Source organism: Trichechus manatus, unplaced genomic scaffold (genome assembly GCF_000243295.1).
Source record: "Trichechus manatus latirostris isolate Lorelei unplaced genomic scaffold, TriManLat1.0 scaffold00059, whole genome shotgun sequence".
NCBI lineage: Eukaryota > Metazoa > Chordata > Mammalia > Sirenia > Trichechidae > Trichechus > Trichechus manatus.
This window is the reverse complement of record NW_004443995.1, coordinates 9701572-9726352: the sequence shown is the minus strand read 5'-3', so window position 1 is coordinate 9726352 and position 24781 is coordinate 9701572. Positions and strand designations below refer to the sequence as shown.

The following is a 24781-nucleotide window of genomic DNA, read 5'->3' as shown; positions in this document are numbered from 1 at the left end:
GACAGGGAGCACCTGTGACCCTCATCACATGGAGTCTGATACTGCTTGGGTTCTTGAGGAGGCAGGACTCGTCAAGGTCACACAGCATGTCAGTGGCAGGACGGGGCTTGAACCCAGTCCATGCTTCAGGAGAGGGTCTGTGGCTTCAGCACATAATTACTGCTCTCTGGTGTTGTTAAATGTGTGCTCGTATGTGTGCCAAAGTGTCATGGGAGTGTCTAATGACCAGCTGCCCTTCACAGCCTCGGGTGTGAACTGTTTGGTATGTGTTTGCTCCTTCATCTTCTCTGCATAGTTGATCTCTTAGACTTTATAAAAAGTTAGAAGCGTGTGCTTACCCAGAGCACGTCCAGTAAAGCCCTACCTCGAATGGCTGTGGAGTCTACCCTTCTGATGACTTAAACACAGCAGGACAGACCGGCAGGTTCTATGACCTCACTTCTGTGGAGATGGGCTCAGCCCTCAGGATTGTCACCAGAAACACATGTGGGTTGTGGCCAGGTGGCAAGCCCAGCATTGGGGAATGAGGAGAATCTTTAGTTTATTTCCCCGTTTGCTTTCCTATGTCTGCCGCCTCTCGGAGCCTTTGCGGTAGGCATCTACTGTTCTTCAATGCTAGTTAGGGTCCCTGACTCAATCCGCGTATTGCTGCTCGTAAGGTTCTTCTCCCGGCATGAGGATGGCCATGCTTCAGGCCGCCTGGGGCTCCGGGGTGGAAGGAGAGTCAGGCGCCGGACTGAGGCATCCGTGGAGACCACAGTCCACAGGGCATGTGGGAAGTGGTAAAAACGGAGGCCATCACATCTCCTACCCACAAAAATGGACAGGCAGCCCCCACTGTGTACGCAGACAGCTCTCTGTGGAGGGGCCACCCTCCCGAGCTTTGGCTAGAGCAGGTCCGAGCACAGCGGCTTGTAGCATAGCGATCCGCCATCATGGTCCCTTCCCTAGGTGGCGCAGTAATACGTGAATAGGTAACAAGCACTCTCACCGTCTCACAAATGAGCTGTGGAAGCTGTCGTCCCAACCCTTTCCCATGAAGTAATCTGCGGCAGGGTGTTGGGCAGGGAGCTTCCAGAAGTGGGCTCCTCACTGCCCTTGGAAGCTGCTGGGCGATGGCTAGTGGTGGGACCCACAGAAGTGTTAAGGATCCGGATACTGGAAACCAAGTGACAGTTGTCGCAATAAATAGTGCCAGTTTCTTAAGTTTTCCTGTAAAACTATGTAAATAAAAGTAGCCCTGCTCTTCTGTGAGAGGAGAGATACTGCTATGTAGGTCCCCAGCCCTGACTCCCCTCTCTCACCTGATGCCCAGGCTTCCTCCTTTAGAGGCATCTGGGTGCTCAGGGTGTGAGCCGCCTGCTGAGTGGGTGGATGGTCAGCAGTAACAATAGCTGTGGTCAGGGTTGCTGTAGAAAAGTAAAGTCAGTTCTAAAAAAATGGGATTCCGGTTCTGTGAGCCATGGTGCCTGGATTCAGTCCTTACACAGACCTGGACCTTTTGAGATAGGGGGACGCAGAGAGCATTCCTGGCATCATGTGACTTTTCACTTTCCCCCTTCCTGGTACAGTAGGCACCTGACATGAGCTGAGACCATGTAAGTAGAGCCTTTCCACCTTAATGACTCTTCAGTTATTATCTGTTCTACCAATTCCCATTTCAGCCATGGAAGTCTAAGTTGCTTTCTTTTATCAGGAGTTGGTTATTTAGAATTATTTTCATTGGCTTGAGTGCTCATTAAATTTGTATTTGTTCTAACAGTATTGTCATGTCCCACACATCTTCTAAGTAGAAAGTTATTTAAGTAGTGATAAAACTATGACATCTTGTTTTTTGCACTTCCAAAGAGCATTTACTGAACATGGTGTAGGGGCCCAGAAAGATTGATTGGTGTGCTGGGTGTGGAAGGGACAGTCCACAGAGGTGGCCTGGCTAAAAGGGGCTGGTAGAGGGATTGTGGGTCCTGACACACAGCTTTGTCCTCAGTAATACAGGTAGAGTGAATGATGGGTAGTAGGTTCTTTCCTTTTCTTTTGCTCTTGAAATAATACATTTACTTCCCAACCTTAGACAGAGCCTGGGGATGGTGTCTGCCTGGCGTCACACTTGATGCTTATATATTGTCTCATTTTAATCTTTGCAACAACTTCTAATGACCAATTGTTGACCTTTTTTTATAAATGAAGAACACCCAGGCTAAGACAGATTCAGTAACTCACCCAGAGTCATGCAGTCCTTAGGGAGCCGGAGTTCCAGCCAGCATCTCGGAGACTCCAAAAATGACCACATTTCCATTACACTCACTGCCTCTTGGCATCAAAATGTTCCCCAAAGTGAAAGTTTCTCTTAACTCCCGAAACTGCTGTTAGAGGAAGCCGTTTGATACACTAAGTATAATGAGGAGCCTGGGTTGTATGTTTTTGTGTTCCATGCTCCCTAGAGAGGCCCAGTCTTCAGAGAGGGCAAAGACCCTCCCAGCGCCATCTGTAGCTGCTGAGCCACCTTCTGCATGCCTGGGTGAGCCAGGGTCTGGTAGCCCAGCTGTTGGTGTAGGGGATTCCTCTATCCTCCGTTCACCCCACTGCCGGCCCTTGGCCACTCCTGGGCCCTTGGATACTGCAGGAGTCTCCTTGGTCCCCTCCCTAGTCAAGGTCATTTCTCCTCCCCCTGGCTCCTGTCTTTGGAGAGGTGAGGGCTGAGGAGAGGGAGAGGCAAATGGGCTGTGGGCTGGTCTCTCTGGTCTGCTGGTGGGTACAGGATTCCAGGCCTGGCCATGGTTTCCCACATCCAAGCTGCCCTTAGCCCTGCTTTGTGGGAAATCAGATGTATGAGTAACCTACCACTCTGTGTTTGTGCGAGAGCGTGCTTGTGTGTGAACAGAGGAAGAAACAGTGAGCACATGCACAGGGTTTTACGGAAACTACTTCATTGACTCCTCACAGCACTCTAAGTGCCAGCCACCCCGTTCTGCAGGTAAAGGGATGGAGCGAGGCCCAGAGAGTTAAGTAATTTCCCCCGTGCATGAAGCAGGAGTCCCTCTAGGCCCTCCGACTTGAACTCTGGGCTCCTTTTCACTTGGGGACGCTGTGTCACACAAACCCACAGCACCTTTCACAGAGAATCCATCCTTGTGCACTGATATTGGCTGCATTTGGTGACACTGCCAGCTTGGGCAGTTTGGGTTAAGCAAGAACCTTTAAAGATCCTGCCCTGAGGAACAATGTCAAAATAAAGGTCAGTGAGGGCTGGAAGAAAGTGATTTGCTGCCAGATCATCTCTGGAGCACATTTCTGAGGCATTCCTTTATTCATTCATTAGACAAACTATTATGTTTCAGGCATGGTGCTAGGTGCTGGGGATTACAAGGTCCCTGCTCTTATGTGACAGCCTAGACTTAAAGAGAATGTCTCAGTGTTTCTGACAGTGACCCCCCCCACACACACACACGCTGGACTAAGTGCCCTGCAGTAATGTGTAGGGTGTGTAACTGGCACCCTGACCTGGTCTGGAGCCTCAGGAAGAGTTCCAGAGGGAGGGGCTGCTTCAGCTGATGTGTGAGGGGTGAGTAGGTGTCGTTAAGGCATAAAGTGGGGAGAAGAGAGTCAGGGAGGAGGGAACAGCTGTGTAGTAGCCCTGAAGCCTGGGCTTGTTGAACCTAAGGAAAGAACAGAAGACCAAGGCAGTGCAGACAGCCCAAATGTATACTCATTTTATCCGGGGAGGGAAGAATGTATGGTGATATTGTTGAGAAGGACAATTAGAATTGGACACTTGGTGTTTTCCAAACTGTGGGTGGCTGCATATTAGTGGGTCATGAGCTCAATTTGCAGAGTTACAATCAGCATTAAAAAAACGATGGAGTGAAAAAAAGAGTGCATTGCGCATGAAACTTTTGCTTGTTATACTTGTAGAGGGGAGGGTGTACTTGGTTTGTGATGTAAAATATTTCTCACTGTGGGTTGTGACCAGAAATGTTTGGAAAACTCTGCTCCAAGCTGCATTTCAGCGCCAGCTCCCAGACCTTCTGGGCCCAGACCGCACCACCCACTTCCTTTATGTATATGGCTGCCTTCTGCTCCCTGCTGTGGTCAGGGGTCTGTTCGGCCCACAGCGGGGGGTTAGTAAATACTTCTCTGTTTGATCTCCAAACCCTAGTGTGAGTGTTTGGACCCTGTGCCCTTTGCTGTCCAGCCTGCAGTCATTCTCCTATCCAGTCCTCTTATCTACTAATAGACACCGATGGATCACCTGTAGGGTACCTGGCATTGTGCCTAATATGTCAGATCTGGGCCCTGCCCTCAGGAGCTCTCCATCCAGCAGAGAGAGGAGAGCATCTCACCATCTGTCTCTCTCACTCTTTCACACACACACGCACACGCACACACACGCTTGTGCTGAAACAGTCCCTGTGAGAGCTGATAGGTGCTGAGAAGTCGAGGAAGAATTCCCATAGGAGGAGGCATCCAGACAGGTCTCAGAGATGAAGAATTACCTGTGAAAAAGAGGGGGAAGGCATCCCAGGTAGAAGACATTGCCTGTCCAAAGGCCTGGAGGGACACTGGCTGGGGAACTCTGGCTGACTGACTGCAGATGGGCTAGTGGCAGTGTAAAGGAGCCCTGGTGGCACAGATAAGCGCTTGGCTGCTAACTGGCAAGGTTGGCAGTTCCAACCCACCAGCCACTCCGCAGGAGAAAGATGTGGCAGTCTGCTTCTATAAAGATTACAGCCTTGGAAACCCTATGGGGCAGCACCACGCTGTCCTACAGGATCGCTGTGAGTCAACTCAGTGGCAATGGGAGTGGGGGTATGAGCAGGGCTGCTGAGAGGCAGGCAGGGCAAGGGGCCCAGGGCCTGACGCCAATAGGAAGCTTGGATTTGATCCTATAGGCATTGGGGTTTAGCAGAGGAATGATGTGATCAGCTTTGTGTTCTGGAAGGTTCACTGAGCTCCGTTGTGCAGGGTGGATCGGAAGGGGCCAGATTAGAAGCTGGGTGACCAGGTTCGAGGCTACTACAGGAAGATAGATGAGGAGTGGTGGCATAGGGGGCAGATCCTGTAAATAACCCTGTGCAGACCCAGGGGCTGGATGCCCCAGAAATGAGCCCCCTTCTCTACTTTAAGATTCATAGTGGGACACTGAATGCACAGGCAGCAAGAACTTGGAAGCATCGTGATAAAAAGTGATTTGTCTTCCTTTTCAGTGCAAACCTCCAGGGAACCCGGCTGGCTAGAGGGGACTCTGAACGGCAAGAGGGGGCTGATTCCACAGAACTATGTCAAGCTGCTGTAGCTCCTGGCCTCGTGGGCCTGCGCTGACCCTGGGACCCGAGGATCTGCCTGGGGCAACGACTGCCTTCCTGCTCATGGACGGCACCCACACCCACCTGGCCACACGGGAATTTCAGACCACGGATTCGAACTCCAGGGGTGGGGCGGTGGGGCTGGAATACGTGTGTGGAGGGCGTGGGAGGTGCCAAACAGAACTGTGCAGAGTGGGAGAAGAATGGCAGGATAAACGGAGTGGACTTTTCATTTGCAAAGCATCGGGACTGCTAGTTTTTGATTACCCAGCCTGCAGGATATGAGGGTGGGCAGCCTACCGTGGACCCACCTTCCACTCCGGCCATCACAACACCAGGCTGGAGAAGGAGGCTTCCCCTCCCCTATCCCCCCGCCGTGCACCTGCTGCTGAGAGTTTAAAGGGAACTATACTTACTGGCAGTATTTTATTTCCAGGGTGCACTCTGGGCTCTGGTCACCATGGTGTGGCCGGTGCTTTGTCGGGAGGGGTTGCTGCTGGGGGCAGGGGGTTGTCTAATAAACCAGAGAGAAGCAGGGATGCGCTTAGGGATGTGCTTTTCCCGCCTGTTCCGGATGGCACCCTCCTCCCTGGGCCCCGTGGCCACTCCACCTAGAAAGCGCACACTGGCATATTTATAACAGGCTTCTCGTTGGTGCTTCTCACCTGTGTGCTGTTTTCCAAACACCACCTCTTTGCCCCACGGTCTCTGTAAATGAAATACAATTTAATTTACTACTTGATTTGTCTGTCATGGTGTGGGGAAGAGGACATGGAATTCCTTACCTCTGTAATGTTTTCTGATCAGGCAGCCCCTTGATGGAAATGCATTTTCCTCTCATGTGGTGCCTCACGCCAGAATCTGCTGAGAGCCTTGCTTATTCTCAGCAGGCATGTTCCTGGGGGCAGCGGGCCCCTCTGATGTGTGAAAATCCTGGAGGGCCTCCTACAGTGGCTGGGCTGGCCTTTCCCACAGAGGCCTGAGTGACCTGGGGGCCTGGCCCCCTGGTAGTTTGTACATAAACTGCATTAATCCTGTGGTGGCCAGTTCTCCTGACTGGCTTCATTGCACTATGCCCTCTCCACACGCCCAACACTCCTTTTGTTCTCTAGGCCTCGGTGCTCATCTCTCCGCCAGGATTAAGCTGAGCCTCAGAGCTGGGGGACTGGCGAGACACTGGCAGCTCAGCGTTCACTCTGTCCCTAGAGGAGTTCCTGCCCGTGGCGCTGCACATGCCTGTGTCGAGGCTGAGGGCCAAAGCCAGGCTCCCTCAGGAACCGTCCAGCATGGGGAGCCAGCTCTATGCTTCTTCATCCTCCTCAGCCTCCACCTCCCAAGTGCAGGCACAACGAAGCTCTCTGGGAGAGAAGGGTGTCTTAGCTTCCTGGGGCGGCTGTAACAGAAATACTACAAGTGGGTGGATTTACAGCCTCATAGTTCAGGAAACTCTAAATCCAAAATCGGTACTGGCTCTACGGGAAGTCCCTCTCTCCGTCAGCTCTGGGGGAAAATCCCTGTCTCAGCTTCTGTGGCAGGGCGTTCCTCAGTTCCTTGGTGATCGCCACATGGCATCGATCTTCCCTTTGTGCTCCTTGTCTCTGTGTCCAGGCTGCTCTTCACATCACTCAGAAGTGATTAGGTTTCGGACACACGCTACACTGATATGACCTCGTTAACATAACAGAGAAAGCCCTATTCCCAAATGGGATCACATCCACAGGTATAGGGGTTAGGATTCCTACACATATTTTTGTTGTCGTTGTTAGGTGTCTTGGAGTCGGTTCCGACTCGTAACCACCCTATAGGATAGAGTAGAACTGCCCTGTAGGGTTCCAAGGAGCCGCTGGTGGATTTGAACTGCCAACCTTTTGGTTAGCAGCCAAGCTCTTAACCACTACACCACCGGGGCTCCAACACATATTCTTTGGGGGACACAATTCAATCCATAATGGGGATTTCTCCTTTGCCCCCGATCTGTAGTCCTTTACGTGGAGCTCATGTTTTAGTGGCCTCAGCCCCAGAGGCAGCACTGGGGGCTTGACATGTCTCCCATCACTATGAGGGTTCTGGGCCCGCCAGACTTCTCCCTTAAGAATTGGTTCAAAGTGGATGAATGGATGGGGAACCCAGGGTAGAAAGGGAAAGGAGGAGAATGCTGACATATTGCAAGGATTGCAACTAATGTCATAAAACAATTTGTGTATATAATTTTGGAATGAAAAGCTAATTGCACTGTAAACTTTCACCTAAAACACAATAAGAAAAAAAAAAATTGGTCAAAAGATAGTTTCTATCGCCTCTCTCCCAGATGAGTAGATTCAAAAGCTTACTGGTTGTCAGGTCTGAAGTCACCTGTCCAGGACCATGTGAAGGTGTCACATTTGGGTCATATGTGTGTAATGTGCCTGCTGCAAGATGTCCATATTGTAAATAAAAATAAGGAATTTGTCCTTATTTTTTAAATACAGAACTTTTATATTTAAAAGGGAAAGTACTGCAATCGCCAAGGAGCCCAGGACCACTCTGCAAAGGGTGGGCAGGGCCCATGCAGTCAGCCAGGTGGCCCTGGGTGGGGTGGTATAATGTTGGGGGTCCTGCTTTCTGCACTATCATTTGCTGGCCACATCCAGGGCTTAGGGATACAAAAAGGAAACTTAGCTTGTGAGAAGGGGTTACTGGTGTGGCCCACATTCAGAACGCCTTCTGCAGGAGAATGCAAACTTAGGGTAGTCATAGAGGGCTCAGCTTAACCCTCGGAGTGCCCAGTGGGCTGCTGTTGTTAGCTGTCCACGTCATGGCGACCCAGTGCACAACAAGATTGGACTGTTGTGATCCACGGTATTTTCACTGGCTGATTTTCAGAAATAGATAACCAGGCTTTTCTTCCTACTCTTAGTCTGGAAGCTCTGCTGAAACTTGTTCAGCATCACAGCAATACATAAACCCCCACTGACAGATGGGTGGTGGCTGTGTATGGAGTGCATTAGCCAGAATCAAACCTGGGTCTCCCGCATGGAAAGCAGGAATTCCACCACTTACTGATATACTGGAGGCATTACTAATTGGTGCATCCTTATGGGGCATTAAAAATAAGACTCATTGCAGCAGAACTTGATTTATTTGCTTGCTTGAGGAAGACTTCCATCATTTACAGCGAGGCACACGCAAACTGCCGTTCCCCCCAAAGCGCTATTACCACCATTTGGTCAAGGAAAGGACTACCAACCTGGCCACCTGTGTGACCTTGGGCAAGTTAAATAGCCTCTGTGAGGAGTCTGTGCCTGCCTCATAAAAAAGAAATAATACCCAGAGAATTTTAGTCAAAATATGTAGTGTGCCTGGTGGCACAGTGGTTAAGAGCTCGGCTGCTAACCAAAGGGTTGGCAGTTCCAATCTACTAGTAATCCTTGGAGACCCTATGGGGCAGTTCTACTCTGTCCTATAGGGTTGCTATAAGTTAGAATTCACTTGACAGCAACGGGTTTGGTACATACAGTGAAACCTGTGACAGCCGGAACTTGCTGGGACTGCCTCACAAATTTTCTGCCTTGGACAGGGTACATACAGTCTTACCCTTTTTCCATCACTCCTTTTAGTGGAAACTATTTGCGTTTTCCTTCTCTGACAGGTCTCTGCCTTACACAGGTTCCAGCTTTCACAGGTTTTACCATATTCCATGCCCAGTTAGTGGGAACTGCTGTTATTTTATTATTACTGCTCTGACTGTGGCTTGCGTTTTTGCTGTCTGGACCATCTGATTTCCATAGGATGACAGAGTGAAGCCCTCAAACAGTGCTGGTTATAAGGGCTCCCACAGCTCCAAGAGCTGGACTAACCCTCCTGTAGTCATCTGGGGGAGAACACAGTGGTGACCGAGGAGGGGGCCAAGGGTGTCTCCTGAGAAACAGACCCATGAGCACCAGTGCAGCCAGCTTGCCAAGGCCTCCAGGCAGGGTGCTTCCCACTGGGCATGGCCCAAAACATACTTAGTAATGGGATTGTGAGGTGTTTTCTTACATTGGCAGATTAGGGTATATTTTTGCAGCTCGGCTTCTAACCAAAAGGTCAGTGATTTGAATCCACCAGCTGCTCCTTGGAAACCCTATGGGGCAGTTCTACTCTGTCCTATAGGCTCGCTATGAGTCAGCATTGACTTGACAGCAATGGGTTTGGTAGATACATAGAATTTTCACCTTCCATTTGGGAGACCCGGCTTCAATTCCCAACAGCTAACAACACAGTAGCACCAACCACATTGGGTTGTGTGACTATGTGATGATTGCATGTGGCATGCTTAGAAAGGTACTGAGCTTAGACCTCCACAGAGCAGAGCACCTCGGGGTGGGAGGGGCACAACCTGAATCTTGCTGTTGGTGTTAGCTGTTGTCCAGTCAGCCCTGACTCATAGTGACCCCGTACACAACGGACTCGTTGTGATCCAGAGGGTTTTCATTGGCTGCTTTTCGGAAGTAGATCACCAGACCTTTCTTCCTAGTCCATCTTAGAAGCTCTGCTGAAACCTCTTCAGCATCATAGCAACCCTCAAACTTTTATTGATAGATGGGTGGTGGCTGCACATGAAGTGCATTGGCCAGGAATCTAACCCAGGCCTCCCACATGGAAGGTGAGAATTCTACCACTGAACCACCATTGCCTCTCCTAAACCTTAGACACTGAAAACCAGTTGCTGTTGGGTCGATTCTGACTCATGGCAACCCCATGTGTGTCAGAGTAGAAATGTGCTCCATAGGGTTTTTAGGGGAGCCCTCCCACACTACCTCTGGCTTGGCCTTGTAACTTTCCTTGGCCAATGGGACAGGAGCAAGCTCGATGCAGTCAGAGGCTTTAAAAAGTGCTGTGCCTTCCCGCTGTCTTAGACCCTGCCTCTGCCATGAAGACAAGCCCAGGCTAGCCTGCTAGAGGATGAGGGCCATGTGGAACAGCACCATCCTAGACCAGACAGCTGCTGGCTGACTGCAGACACGTGAACCAGCCCAACTCAGCCAAGCCTGGCTGGATCAGCAGAACCCTCCAGATGACTCATAAACTTGTGAGAAATAGTAAATGGTGGGTTGTTTATTAATTTGGGGGTGGTTTGTTATGCAGCAATAGCTAACTGCCCCCTACACTGCCCTATCATTCACTTTGCTCTGGACACAGTCTTGGTCCATGCAGAGAGGTAAAATAATGTTTGAACCTTCTCCTATCCAATGTTATGTGGGAAGCCACTGTTTTATTTCTGAGAAAATTGCTACACTAGCAACTGGATGACTTGAAATTAAAGTGCCAGAAATACTTGTAATCAGTCATTTTAATCTGTGTACACTTGCACAATTTATCAAAAAGTATGTTAAGCTGACTTTAACATAAAGGGACAATGTTTTCTATTTGCTTGAGGCACATTCAACACACACAAGCAAACAAACCCCTAATTATATATGCATCATTATGCATAATTTTTACTATTTATGACATGTAGTGGCTGGCTGTCTCAATGGCAGAGACTTCCTTCTTAGCTAATGATTCCTAAGTGTGCAGCTGGATTTTGGAGCCTGAGATCCCTTTTAGGAATTCTTAGAAATAAAGTAATACCCCTGACCAACGAATAAGACTTTCCTATACTAAAGGGCACCCACTTCAAGCAAGCGGCTCATTGGTAGGGACTGCTCGCCAGCCTCAGTAGCTTTTATTTAAAATTAGGGATTGGCTGTGAAAAGCCCTCCTCAGTAGGTCAAATTTCTTAAATTTTTAAGAATAAAATTACTTTCATTGATAGTGGGTGTTTACAAATTTGTGTGCACAGCTTTGAAGTTTTTAAAATTAAAACTGGGTTGTGTTTTCTTGTACTGTGTTTAATGGCTGTGCTGTGTTCTGGAAATAGATCTATCGCACTAAGGCAAGGCTGAATTCGTTTAACTATCCAATAGTTTCTGAAAGCAAGTAATCTGAACCATCACCAGATAAATGACACATTGAAATTTTACTTGAATTTATCTTGTGGAAAAGGAATGTTTTCTATTTTTAAGTGAGCTGATAATTGCTTACTGCTTTCTTTGTGGTCCTTATTAATGAGTGAAGTTAAGGGGAGAAGCCTGTGAGGTGTGAAAAGCATCACAGCAATGGAATCCGAGGAGTCTCGACTGCTCAGGTGACCTGGATGGCAAGAGTTTGAGACTTCCCCAAGGAAGAACTCTGGAGTTGGGGGTGGGCGTGGGGGTGGGGGCAGCCTTTGCTCCAATCATGTCAGCCTCAAAGTCAGTTTCCTCTTCTGTAAAATGCATAGGTTCATGGGGTTGTGAAGATAAAGTAAGACAATGTACATATTGTTTTTAGCAGCTACATGGTAGCAATTATTATTATTAAACTGTTACAGGGTATTTTAGCGAACAAGTATTATTGTTAGGTGCAATCAAGTCTATTTCCCCTCATAGCAACCCTGCGTGACAGAGTAGAACTGCCCCAAAGCGTTTCCCAGGCTTTAAGCTATACACAAGCAGATCGATAGGTCTTTCTCCCATGGAGCCACTGGGTGGGTTTGAACCTCCAACCTTCTGGCTAGCAGCTGAGCGCTTAACCACTGTGCCACCAAGGCTCCTTGAACAAGTATTAGCTGTTAAGAAACAAAGCCATTTAATAGGTCCCAAAAGAGTAGAATCAATATGTGGCCAACACAGGACTCTTAAGAGGGGAAAAATTCTGCTACTCCATCTTGGATGTCGGCAGAAGGGCACAGACTCGAGATGTGGACAGGCAGAGTCCAGGTGTTCCTATTGACAGTCAAATGAACGGTTTCCGAAACAACAGGTGATTAAAGTAAAGGATTTATTGTAATCTGCTTACAGTCCTTTGCAAAGACAGACATGTTTTTGCATAAAGATATAAATTGCTTCATTTTCAACTAATTTAGTGTTTTTTTTAATTATATGAAGTTTTGGTGAATTATGAATTGTACCAAACCAAGATTTTTAAGAGCAATATGGTACAAAAATAAGAGCAGACAGACGATTTGGACTGGGACAGGCATTCAACAGTGAATTTAGAATATGGCTTTGCTGTTTTATCAAGCAAAGTTACCCGGAGACACACAAAGAGCCAGTAACTTTGTTAATACAAAAAGCTTATGCATACTGTCTCTATCCCAAACCTGGTTCGGTCAAGACTCTAATTCCGTAAGAAGTGAGTGTGAACTCAAAGCCGCCTCTGTAAACCCTTCCCATCCCAGAAACTCTCAATCTGCATGCTGTCTTCGTCACCTTCCAAATGTGGCTTTCCTACTGCTGTGCATGTAAGCTGACTGCGTTGAAAGATCTGCCTATAAATTAAATTCCTGAAACTACAAAGTATGTACGAAAAACTCCTCCCTTTGAGTACAGCATTCCCAGGTTTCCCCTTGCATAAGGCAGGTGTCTCTGGAAAGACAAGGTAATGTTGCCTGCATGATGAACCCTGGAGAGAAGTGTCCATTCCAATGCTGCCCTCTCCCGGACCTGGGCTTCTCCGGCTACAGTTTTTAGGTTTTGGAAAAGAATGTGAGCTCACTGAGTACCTGATGATTATCATCACTTTTCAAAGACTAATTTGGCCTCTATTCAAAGTAGCTTAATAAGTGCAATCATACTGTTAGCTCCCCCAAAGACAGACATATATCTGTGTTTCAGGGCAAGAGAAAAGCCATCAATTCCATCAGTGCCAAATGGATTAGTGAATTACAAATTTTAGTGCCACTGTCTTGATTGTATGATCTGTAGTGTTTTTATTTTTTTTTTTTCTTTTTCAAAACCATTTATGTATAAAATTTCTTTTTAAAACCTACCTTTTAAAAATCTAAAAACCTTCTAATTGTCTTCCGGTCTCCGCGCTGCTCAGACTGAACCTTGCCAATGTGCGTCTTCCCACTATGTCCTGCAATCAATGATCTGTGTGTTTCTACTGCCACTTCCAGGAAGTGCAAAAACCCCTTTCCAAGATCAGAAGGGAAAATGGGATCTTTTACAGGCAGAGAAAGTGGATGGAATATTTTTTCCCAAAGGAGGGGAAAAAAATGGGATTATAACACTCTCTGCCCTGCCACTCTCCTAGAGCTGATTTCTGCTTCTGGAGGAAAAAGGGAAAAGGGCAGCTCTACTACAGCTGTGTGCTGCACTCCCAGGCCATTTCTCGCATGTGCATTGTCACACGACACCTCCCAGGTGCTGCAAACACCATAGTGTGCTGCTTCCTGATGGAAGTCGGATGAAGCAGAAGCTGGAAAACGTGCTCAAGTACCACGGACATCTCGAGCGGGAGACCAAGAGAAATCAAAAAGTACAGAAAAAGTAGAAAGGCTTAAAGACAACCAAAGAGGTTTACGTGTGGTTATTTACAACAGACTGTAAAATGGGAAATTAGAAATGAAGCTAAAAAAGGCACAGCTTTCCCTTTCTTAAATACACTGTAAACGGTTCATTATGCATGCAGAACATTTCACTTTACAAAAAAAAATTACCTTGTTTAGACAAAGATAGTACTTAAATAGTCTCCAGCAAAATAGAATTCTTTCAAAAATACTTTCTCATTCATCCTATTAACCATTAAAGATTTTTTTTTTTTTGTATGTGTCTCATTTACAAAAGCTCCTTACACCTTATTTCAGGTCGTTCACAATTTATACATACAGTAATGTACAACACAGCAAGAGACTGCAAAAAATTATTTGTAAAGCCAACACAATAGATACTAGAAACTGAAACCAAGGCATTTAACATCTTATCCATTCTAGTTAAATAATAAGTGGACACTAAAGGGTGTGTATACCAGTGATGCAGGGAACGTGGGTGACCAATGGCCCGGGGGGTTGGAGGGCCACCACTCTACACCACATGTTCCATTATTACACAACAGGAATCTGTATACATTTTCTTCTTTTTTTGTGTATTTTTTTAAATAACAAAAGAATATTAATGCCCCATATTGACTATACGTTTTATGTGCAAACCGAGGGTAAGCTTTAAAAAGTTCATTAGTCCTTGAACCCTTTTAAAACAAGCAAACGATACCAGAAACTACATGGCATAGTTAAAACTTCCATCTGTTAAAATATCAAAATCAGAGTTATTGACTAGATATGGCTTTTCATCCAGAGGAACAGGAACGTTTTTCTAAGCGCTGGGGTTGGAGAGCGAAGAATCCTTCAGATTGCTCAGGTGTTGCCAAACCCACTCAGACTGTCTTCCAGGCTCCCAACCCTTGATGTGATTTTCAACTTTGAGAAATGGCTGAACAAGTGTGAATAAATCATTGCATGTTGGAACTGTGACTTCTTGGGTCCTTTGTGGGTGTGGGATAACACGGGGAAACTTAAGGCAAAGTTCTTCCATGAAGACGGTTCTATCACTTCCTGTGAAAGTAAAGGGGCTTGGCGTTTCCGGATTCCACCTTTGGCAGCTGGTCACTGATGATCTCCACCAGCATGGCTGGGAACTCCACTTTCAGAGCCTGGGACTCGCGGAAGGTGTAGAAGCAAAATTCCAATAGGTCACTCACCAGCTGCAACACACAGACACAAAGAGAGGCGACATTGACATCAGGGCCTCACTCCCACCCCTCCCCGGGCCCCTACACCTCCTAGCTCTGGTGTGACCTCAAACAGCAGCATTTAGAAATCCTACCTGGAGATCACATCTGCGAGACTGCCTAATTTAATTAGCCACATCCTCTGTCCTGGAGAGGGAGAAGGGTGCTGCTGCAGCCTGTCATATAATACCCTTTGTGCAAAACAAATGCATCAATAATTACCGAGTATTGCATTGATCAGAGGGAACCGGGGCAGAGGCAGAGTTAATAGTGCCTGTGGTACTGATCTGCTCTCAGCAGAGTCTAATTTCCAAATGTGTGAGTAGGATGTTGCAGGCCTACGTATGTACCTCTGCATGTTGGCAAGGGACCTTCACTGGGCTGTGAGGTGGCTGAGGAGAGAAAGGAGCTGGCTGTGCTCCCCCAGTGCTGCTCAGGGCCACGTGCAGCGGATGTCCAGAAGCGTGAGGAATCCCACAGGGCCTTGCTGGAAGGTGCGGCCCCATCCCCCAGCTCTGGCTGGGCCCTGCCAATGGAGCCGTGGCCGTGATGTAACCAGTGCTTCCAACTGTGGCCCCCTGTCCCCCCATGCTCCACCCTGTCACACCCCACTCCACCACCTTCTTCCTGCCAACAGGGTTCCCGCCAGTTTGGAGAAGGTGTAGAAGCAAAACTTTGCTTCTACACCTTCTGCTACGGGCAGGGCGGAGGCTCCTGGGCCACTTTCTATTTCAGGCTGATTTTGAGACAACTTCAGGGTCTCCTCCACCCTCCAGCCCATTTCCCTACTTTGTGACCCAAGGACCCTTCCCACCACCCTGGACCTGAACCACTCCCAATTCTTTAAGGTTAAAAAAGAAAAAACATAAATGCAGTATAGCACTACTTACTGGTTGATAGCAGGGCTTCAAATCGGTTTGTTCTGGTTCAACTCCCTGCTGGTAATTTGCATTTCCACCCCCAGGTATACTGAATTAGAATCTACAGTTTAACAAGATCCCCAGGTGTTATTGTTAAAATGTGGATTCTGATTCAGTATATCTGGGGTGGAAATGGAAATTCTCAGCAGGGAGTCAAACTGGAACAAATGGATTTGAAGCCCTGGTTGATGAGTCAATTTACTAGGAATGTAATTTCAAACCAGAAAATACACACTCTAATTTTTCTTTTACTTTTTTTTCTTTACTTTTACTTTTGGTCATTTTCCATTGTGTTATAGCAGACAATGTTAACACCGTCAGCCCTAAAATTTTGAACTCTGTAGTCTTAATAAGGAGTCCTGGTGGTGCAGTGGTTAAAATGCCCAGCTTCTAACCAAAAGGTCAGTGATTTGAATCCACCAGCCGCTCCTTGGAAACCCTATGGGGCAGTTCTACTCCGTCCTATAGGGTCGCTATGAGTTAGAACTGACTTGACGGCAACGGGTTTGGCTGTGCCCTGGTAGCACAACGGTTAAGCGCTTGGTTGCTAACTGAAAGGTTGGCAGTTTGAACCCACCCAGCGGCTCCACTGGAGAAAGCCCTGGTGATCTGCTCCCGTGAAGATTACAACCTGGAAAACGTTATGGACCTTATGGGGCAGTTCTACTCTGTCACGTGGGGTGATTATAAGTCAAAATCGACTCAACAGTACCTAACTACAACAGTCTTAATAAAAGTGCTTCTGGTGAAACTGCATCTGTAACTTTCCTCATGGTTTTTGTTTTTTTACTCAATTAGCAAACTTAAATTGAGTAAGAGACTGAATAACTTTGTGGTAAAGCCCTCCAATAAAAACTAGAACTCATGAAAATCTCATCGGGAAAAAAATGCCTGGTGCTTCTGCTGGTGCCTGTGTGACTGCCCTTAGCCTGCAGAGTGATATTTCTGTAAGTAGGTTCCAAGGACTGTGAGATTTTAGGAAGTATTCTGCACACACAGGATATGGGACCAAGTAAGTGTGGGAAACAGCACACGGCATGGTCCCCTCAGGGGATGTAGCCACGTTCACACACATTAATGAGGTGGGCAGTGCCTGGCCTGGGCTCTCATCTCAGCTCCTTTACTTGCTTGCTTTGTGAATGCACTTATGCCTCAGTTGCCTCATCTATAAAATGGGGATAATCACAGTGCCTTCCTCATAGGGTTGCTTCGGAGGACTGAGTGTGTGATCCACATGAAGGGCTCAGAACATCACCTGGCATGGAGCACGTGTGACTAACATCACCTATGACCCAAGGCGTGGAGAAGTACTGCTGGAGCAAAGCTGCTTTCATTCTGTCCTTCCCACTGTTCCCAAACCTCTTCAACCATAAACCATCATTTTCCTCCACAGGACCCATTTGAAAAACCTGCTCTGGGTCATCTGTGTAACTTGGTCCTCAGGTCCCCTTCTATAAAACGAAGGATGGAAGGACCTTGTTTTTTTCTTTCCAGGAAAGATATTCTTTAAGATACACGTTGTCCCATTTCTACTTTATCTTTTCCATGGTGGGCCAGTGGCTGTTGAAGCTAAAAGCCTAATGGGACCTGGCTCTCCAGGTGTGGTGCCTCCTGCTGGCGAGCCCTTTTCCTCACGCCACAGAGCCCTGCACACCCACTGCAGTCCTCCTCCGTTGGGGCAGGTTCACCTCTCACCCCACAGACTTCTGATAGGGTGCCTGCAGGGCTGTGAAGGAGGACTTTTTTCTTTTTCTTTTTAAAAAAGTTTAACCCAACGGTAGAATCTCAGTTTCTAGGCCCTATCAACCACCACTAGGACAATCCCTGGCGGCTACACTGTCCACACATCTGGGGCTGGACCGTTCATGTCCAGAGACAAAGGCTCCCTGTCACCAGGCCACAGGAGGCTTGAGGAAGGCCAAGACACCTAATCCACGACTCTCCTCCACCCACCAAAGTTCCTGAGCACCTGTGCTGGGGAAACCGCAGGGAGCCCGACAGCCCTGCTCACCTGGAGTCTCCCCTCCCTTCAGGTGACACAGAAAGTCTGGAGCTAGTGAGGAATGGAGAATGGGGAGGGTGCAATTTCAGGAAGGGCGGCCAGAGGGGACCCTCTGAGAGGTGACACTGGCACACGCCTGCAAGGGCACTCGGGGAAAGCCTTGGGCAGAGAGCCCGCAGGTGCGGGCGCTACTCACTGAGTTCACGTACAGCCTGTTGGCTGGCTGCTGGCAGAAACAAGCTACCTGGCAGAGCCAGGGCCAAGTGAGGGTTTATATCTGTAAACTGGCAACAGCAATACCCATTCACTATGTGATGCGGGAATCAATTATTGAAGATGTAGGCAGCATGTGGTGGGAGTACCTCAAGGACCTGCTATGAGGATGCGTCATAGGCCTTCCCTGGGCCTCCGTTCCTGTCACTAAGACCTGTACAATGTGTCCTCAGCCCAGAGCATCGCCTAGGAGATGGAAACAGACCAGAATGTAGAGAGAGCAGGGCTGGGACTCGGCTGTTCTTCACAGGTTTGCTGGGGACAGCTGTCCCAGACACTCCTTGCCCACCATGCATATTCACCTGGGCGTGCATTTCGCACCCACCTCTGTTCCATGTTCCCTGACCGAGAAAGCAACACGTTCCCAGTTCTGAGCTGATGCCCAGTGCATCTGTTTACAGTGAGGCCTCAGCCAGCTGCACAGGGACGGGGCTTTCCTAGAGCACATGGACCTGGTCAGGGCCAGCATGGAGCTGGCTGGCCTCCAGGTGCCAGGCATCGACCCAGAGAGCAAGATGTCCCAGAGGAGGGAGTCCTATCATCACCCACCACTCTCGGGGTGCTCGCCCTTGCTGGTGGGGAGGCCAACGAGCTGGAGTCTCAGTGGGCTCCACAGCTACCAGATGTGTTGGCTGCCACAGAAGCCTGCCTAGCCCACTGTGTTTTTGGCAACGGCTGAGAACCTCTCCAGGCCCCACCCAAGCATGTCCTGGGCTAGTGTCTGCAGCTGGCGAGGTTAGGAATCACCTATGGGAGTCTAAGCCTAGTCACCATGCGAGGAGAACAGGAGCCAATCAGGTCCAAGCTGCAGCTCCTGCCCCCAGGTGCTCATGGACTGGAAGAGCCCTTCCACGCTCTGGCCCTGGCCCAGTCCCAGCTGCCACAGAGAGCTGGTGCACAGCGGTGCACAGCCACGGTCTAGGGTGGGTGGGGTTGCAGTCAGGTGCACCATCCCTACTGGACACAACAGGCCCAGGAGGTGGTGAGAGCATGGGGGGTGGGGGTGGGCAGAGCCATGGGAGCTGGCAACACTCAAGGACTTAACACCAGGGCCGCTGACCAATCCAAATGGAGACTGATTCAAAAGCCAAATTGCCATACTATGGCAAAGCACCTAAGGGGCACTCTGTACATATCCTGGAGCATCTCCTGGGCCAGGCCCAATGAAATGTTATTCAGCCATTAAGGGAAACGAAGTCCTGATGCATGCTACAACATGGATGTATTCTGAAAACATCACGCTGGGTGAAATAAGTCAGTCTCAAAAGGACAAGTACTGTGTGATCCTACTTGTATGTGATACCTAGAACAGGCAAGTGCACAGAGACAGAAACAGATTAGTGATGAGCAGGGGTGGGGCGGCGGGGGGAGGAATGGGAGTTGCTGCTGAAGGGGTAGTTTCTGTTTGGGGTGATGAAAAACTTTCGGACAAAGATAGCGGTGATGGCTGTACAACACTATGAATGTGATCGATGTCAATGAAGTGTACACTAAAAAACGGTTAAAATGTCAGATTTTATGTTTTGTATATATATATTTTGGAGCCTTGGTGGTACAGTGGTTAACAGCTCGGCTGCTAACCAAAAGGTTGGCAGCTCAAATTCACCAGCTGATCCTTGGAAGCCCTAACAGGCAGTTCTACTCTGTCCTATAGGGTCTCTGTGACTCAGAGTAAACTCGACAGCAATAGGTTTTATATATATTTTACCACAATAAAAACATCAATAAATAAAACACTTGAGAATGACTCTGCATGACTAGCCCTTCAGCAATTCTCTTGGATACTCTACTTTCAAGCAGCGAGCACCTACCTCCTCTGCCCATTTCATGGGTTCTTTCCTCTCACTCATTCCCCTACTGCAGCACCCCTTCTTCCAGGAGGACTCCCCGGACCCCAGGCTAAAGGAGTCCTCTCTCCTCACAAGTCAACAAACCAAAACCAAACCCGTTGCTGTTTAATTCTGATTCATAGCAACCCTGTAGAGTTTCCAAGGCTGTAAATCTTTACTGAAGCAGACTGCCACATCTTTCTTCCGCGGACCAGCTGGTGTGTTCAAACTGCCAGCCTTTTGGTTACAGCCAACCGCTTTATCCACTGTGCCACCAGGGCTCCTTCAGAACTCACAGTTGGCGCTTTCTGTCGTTCTCATTTACTTGACAATTAGCCATGGAACCAGGTGACAGTATCTCCTTGTTTAGCCTGTTGTTCACATCTTAGATAGTTTTAACTTTTCACATTTATGCTACAGCTCCCTAAGTGGCCTGTAAGCTCCTAGAAGACAGGTGACACCCACCTTATGCTCACCACACCCCAGAGCAGCTAGGGGAGGGCCTCGTGCATCACAGCCCCCTTCTGACTGTGTGGCTTGGGGGGGCACCTGTGAGGCACAAACAGCTTGTGCTTGACAACCTAAGGGATGGTGTTTCGCACACACCCAGTAGTGCTTCAAAAGAAAGGCCTGGTGATCTGTTTTTGCAAAGACTGCAGCCAAGAAAACCTTACAGAGCAGTTCTACTCTGTAACACGTGGGGTCACCATGAGTCAGAATTGACTCAATAGCAACAGGTTTTTTTTTTTTTTTTTTTGGGTGGATTAAGGGGCTAAAGGGATTCATATCTACTATTGCCCAGGTTCTTGTTCCTGGATTTCTCTGACTTATTCCAAACTCTTAAGTGCTTGAGAATAAGTTATTTAAACAGTAGGTTTTAGGGCATCATGTTGCTAGTTTTAATAAATAAACCAAAGCACGAACTGGGCAAGTTAAATGAACATCTTGATTTTAGTGGCTCTAAGTAAAAAATTGCAACTCAGTGCACACAGCTCAGCCCTTTCTTCTTTCCCTGCAATTCAGACTTTCTCCAACTTGCTTTTCCTGGGTTTTAGGAGGACTGCATATGCATGTCCTGCCATGATGCTAGAAGCCCAATCACTGCTCACTGTGGTTCAAGGGGCACTGAGGCAGGGGCATGGTCATGGGGACAGAAATCAAAGCTCTACTGTGTCAGCCTGTCAGCACAAACGCCTTAATTGCAAAGAGACAAATGGCCTGCCTGGCCCAGCCCACCGCCTCAGTATTGATTTCCACAGGTCTTTCCTGGTAAGTACCCAGCTGAATGGAGAAGCAAGAACCCTAATTATAATCAGCAATAAGAGTCCCACATTATTAGGAATCAGAGAGGACGTGTGTATTTTTTCATTCTGTACAAAATGCATCTGTTGGAATCACAGAAGTTTAGCCAGACGCCGAGCATGATTTATCCCAACCTGACGGGCCACAGCTGTTAGGGAGTCCGAGGCTGGAGCAAGGTCACAGTGAGGCTGGCGGCACCCTGCCTTGCTCCCACAGCGAGGCTATCGGGCGGCTCGGTGCCTCTTCCCCACCGAGCATCGCCCCATGGCACTACTGCTGCCCTCCACGCCCTGCCCCCTCAACTGCCACGGCCACTTGGGGTGCCATCCAGTGGGGTCCCCCTCCTGCCACACATTTGGGGTCAGGGCTGCTCTTCTAAGGTCCCACAGTCACTTCAGAGGTGATGGAGCATGTGAACAAGAGCCGCCTTGTACAAGTCTTCACCAGCAAGCTCATTTCTTCCAAGCCACTGGCAGGCTCCAGGGCTCCCACCCAGCTGGGATCAAGCTTTGGCCAGAAATGAGCACTAGGGGGAGGTTTGAAGCTTTGTTTATTTTCAAAGGCCAGAATTTTAGTCAGCTATACTGATAGGGAGGAGCCCTGGTGGCGTAGTGGTTAAGAGCTTGGCTGCCAACCAAAAGGTCAGCAGTTCAAATCCACCAGCCACACCTTGGAAACCCTATGGGGCAGTTCTGCTTTGTCCTATGGGATCACTATGAGTTGGAACTGACTGATGGGGTAGGGGCAAAAGATACATAGATTCAACTCCCAACACTGTAACACTAACAGCCTTGTGAACACTGGAAAATGACCCGCAATGATTATATATGGAGTCTGGCCCCCAATGTCCACCTACTGTAGGCTGGCACAGAAGAAGTGGGGCGTGTGCACAGATGGGCGCACAGCTTTTTTCTGGCTGATGATATCTCAGCAAAACACGACATGGCAATAAATGCCCTCCAAATTCAGTTGCGTTTGTTTCTATACCTTGAAGTATATCAAGGTTATACCAGTTGCCATCGAGTTGATTCCAACTCATGCAATCCACATGTGTCAGAGAAGAACTATACTCCACAGGGGTTTCAATGGCTGATTTTTTGGAAGAAGACTGCCAGGCTTTTCTTCCGAGGTGTTTCCAGGTGAATTCAAACTGCCAACTTTCAATTAGTAGTCTAGCACTTTACTACTATTTATTTGTGAATTCTTTCCTGAAAACCCAGGCCCCAGAGTGTCACTTGAGAGTTCCTGGTCAGCTCTCTTACAGGCTTGAGTTTAGGAGCGTCCTAAAGGTCTCTTACATCTCACCAAGAGATCGTCCAGAAAAGCATCTAAAAAGCTTGGTTTCTTAAAATCTCAGTATAAAAGGCATTTCTCACCCCATCAGCGAAGTTTGTCAGTGAGCACGCTCAGAATGTGAGCTACATTCTCAGCACGTCAGAGGCGCTTGGGGACTTGGTGGGACGCTCTGGGGCTCTGAGACGGCACTGGCAGCAGGGCTGTCATCAGGAAGGGATGTCTTGTTGATTCTTCATTTTATAAGAAAGTCTTCCTCTTCTATGGGCAGCACACAGTGGCAGTAGGGTATGTGACTCCAGCGTGTTCCTGTGGCAGGAGACAAGGCTCTGGGGGCTGCTTGGTCCACCAAGGCCATCTGAGGTGTGCTCCACCCATAAATTCCAGGAAGGAGACCCCTGTGAGCGTGGCCAGTGCCAGGGCTCAGGGCCAGGAAGTGACACCTCCAGCTCTGCCTGATGGAAGGAGGAAGGGAGGCAGGGTGGTCCCTTGAGGCCTCACAGGGCTGGTTGGGTCTGTGCTGGTACAAGCTGGGCAGTCTGGGTGAACAACAACAAAAAAAAACAAACCCTCTGCCACTGAGTTGATACCAACTCAAGGCAACTCCATGTGTTAGAGTAGGAGTGCTCCATGGGGTTTTCTTGGCTGTCATCTTTACGGAAGCAGATCACCAGGCCTTTCTTCCACAGTACCACTGGGTGGGTTCCAACCACTAACCTTTAGGTTAGTAGCCAAGTGCTTAGCCATTGTACCACCCAGACATGCTGGGGTGGACTAGGCTGACTGTGGGGTGGGAGATAGGTGCTGCTCAATGTCTCATGCAAAACCAAGGGCATTTCTGAAAACCTTCCCCTCTCTCTTAGCAAATGACTGTTATTTGAGGCTACACTGTAATGTAACGTCACCGTTTTTATAATAAATGCAACAGCATTACTGAGCTCTGGCCAATGATGAATATTACATCTTTGAAATATGTTGTAAGGATGCTGTGCTAAGCAAGATGGGTTTAATTTCCTTCTCATTTTTTTTGTACTTAAATTTATTTAATTTCCAACCTGTTTAAGTATTACAAGCCTTGCTCTAGATCGCAGCTCCGCCTTCTTGTGAATAAAGTTATGCATGTGAGAAACACAAAGAAAAATGACACAATGGAAAAGAAGAAAGTAGAGATTAAAGATAATAATTAGAACATTGCTGAACAAAGGAAATCTAATGGAAGGGTTGTGTTTGAAATGCATTGGAATGCTACTGTATATAGAAGTATGAACTTTTCCTAATTTTGTTTTCAATATTTCCTAGATGCTTCTTGCAAATGTACACTACACTTAGTAAAGTAAAAATCTAAACCAATTCATGTTTATATGTTACCAATTTTAATATCAGGTTAAATCTTAAAGTTTTTTTTTCACGGTTGCTGTTAGGTCGATTCTGACTCATGGTGACCCCACGTGTGTCAGAGTAGAACTGTGCTCCATAGGGTTTTCATTGGCTGATTTTTTGGAAGTAGATCACCAGGCCTTTCTTCTGAGGCACCTCTGAGTGGACTCAAACCACTAACCTTTTGGTTAGCAGTTGAGTGTGTTAACTGTTTGCATCACCCAGGGACTCCAAATATTAGATTAAGTAGTTAAATCCTTATTTCAATCTCTGAAAGAAAAAAATAATAAAGGAACCCTAAGCCATGAGTCAGATCCACTGGCCAGGGGAGGCCTCTTGTGATCTGAGCAGGGATACTTTGATGCTATGATGCCACCATCATAGAACAAATAGGAGTCAGCAAACTATGCCCTGCAGACCAAATCTGGCCTACTGCCTGTTTTTTATATGATTTTTACACTTTGTTTTTTAAGTGATTGGAAAAAAGTGATTTTTAAAAAAATGATTGGAAAAAATGATTTTTAAATGATTGGAAAAAAACAAACTATTTTGTGACAGGAAACTATATGAAATAGTTTTACTGGAACACAGCCACATTCATTCATTTGCATATTATCTGTGGCTGCCTTCATGTTACAATGGCAGAGTTTACTAGTTGTGACAGAGACCCTGTAGCCCGCAAAGCCGAAAATACTTACCATCAGGCCCTTTGCTAAACAAATTTGCTGACCAATGGACTGGAAGACACTTCAGGGATTTAATAACTGTTTTTTGGGAGAAGGGTTTTGTTTGTTTGTTAAAATACATAAATCAAGTATAAGATGTCTCCTGGTTTCAGAAATATTAACATGTGAAAAAATATGTCTCTGCATCAAGTGATATGGTGGTAATGCCAGATTTGGCTGTCCAAATATTACATAGATTCTTCCA

General features: G+C 47.7%; 2 protein-coding genes across 2 annotated transcripts in view; one reads left to right on the top strand and one right to left on the bottom strand.

Moving 5' to 3' along the window:
* The window catches only part of ARHGAP10 (Rho GTPase activating protein 10), a 389415-nt gene extending 384122 nt beyond the window's left edge, over positions 1-5293 (top strand). Inside the window, exon 23 of the mRNA XM_004378836.2 lies at positions 5205-5293. Within this exon, the coding sequence (XP_004378893.1) occupies positions 5205-5293 (89 nt within the window). The remainder of the gene's footprint in view (positions 1-5204) is intronic.
* A 6815-nt stretch (positions 5294-12108) lies between these two features.
* Positions 12109-24781, bottom strand: part of NR3C2 (nuclear receptor subfamily 3 group C member 2) — a 371722-nt gene continuing 359049 nt past the window's right edge. Inside the window, exon 9 of the mRNA XM_012556240.2 lies at positions 12109-14828. Coding sequence (XP_012411694.1) covers positions 14673-14828 — 156 coding nt within the window. The 3' untranslated portion in view covers positions 12109-14672. The remainder of the gene's footprint in view (positions 14829-24781) is intronic.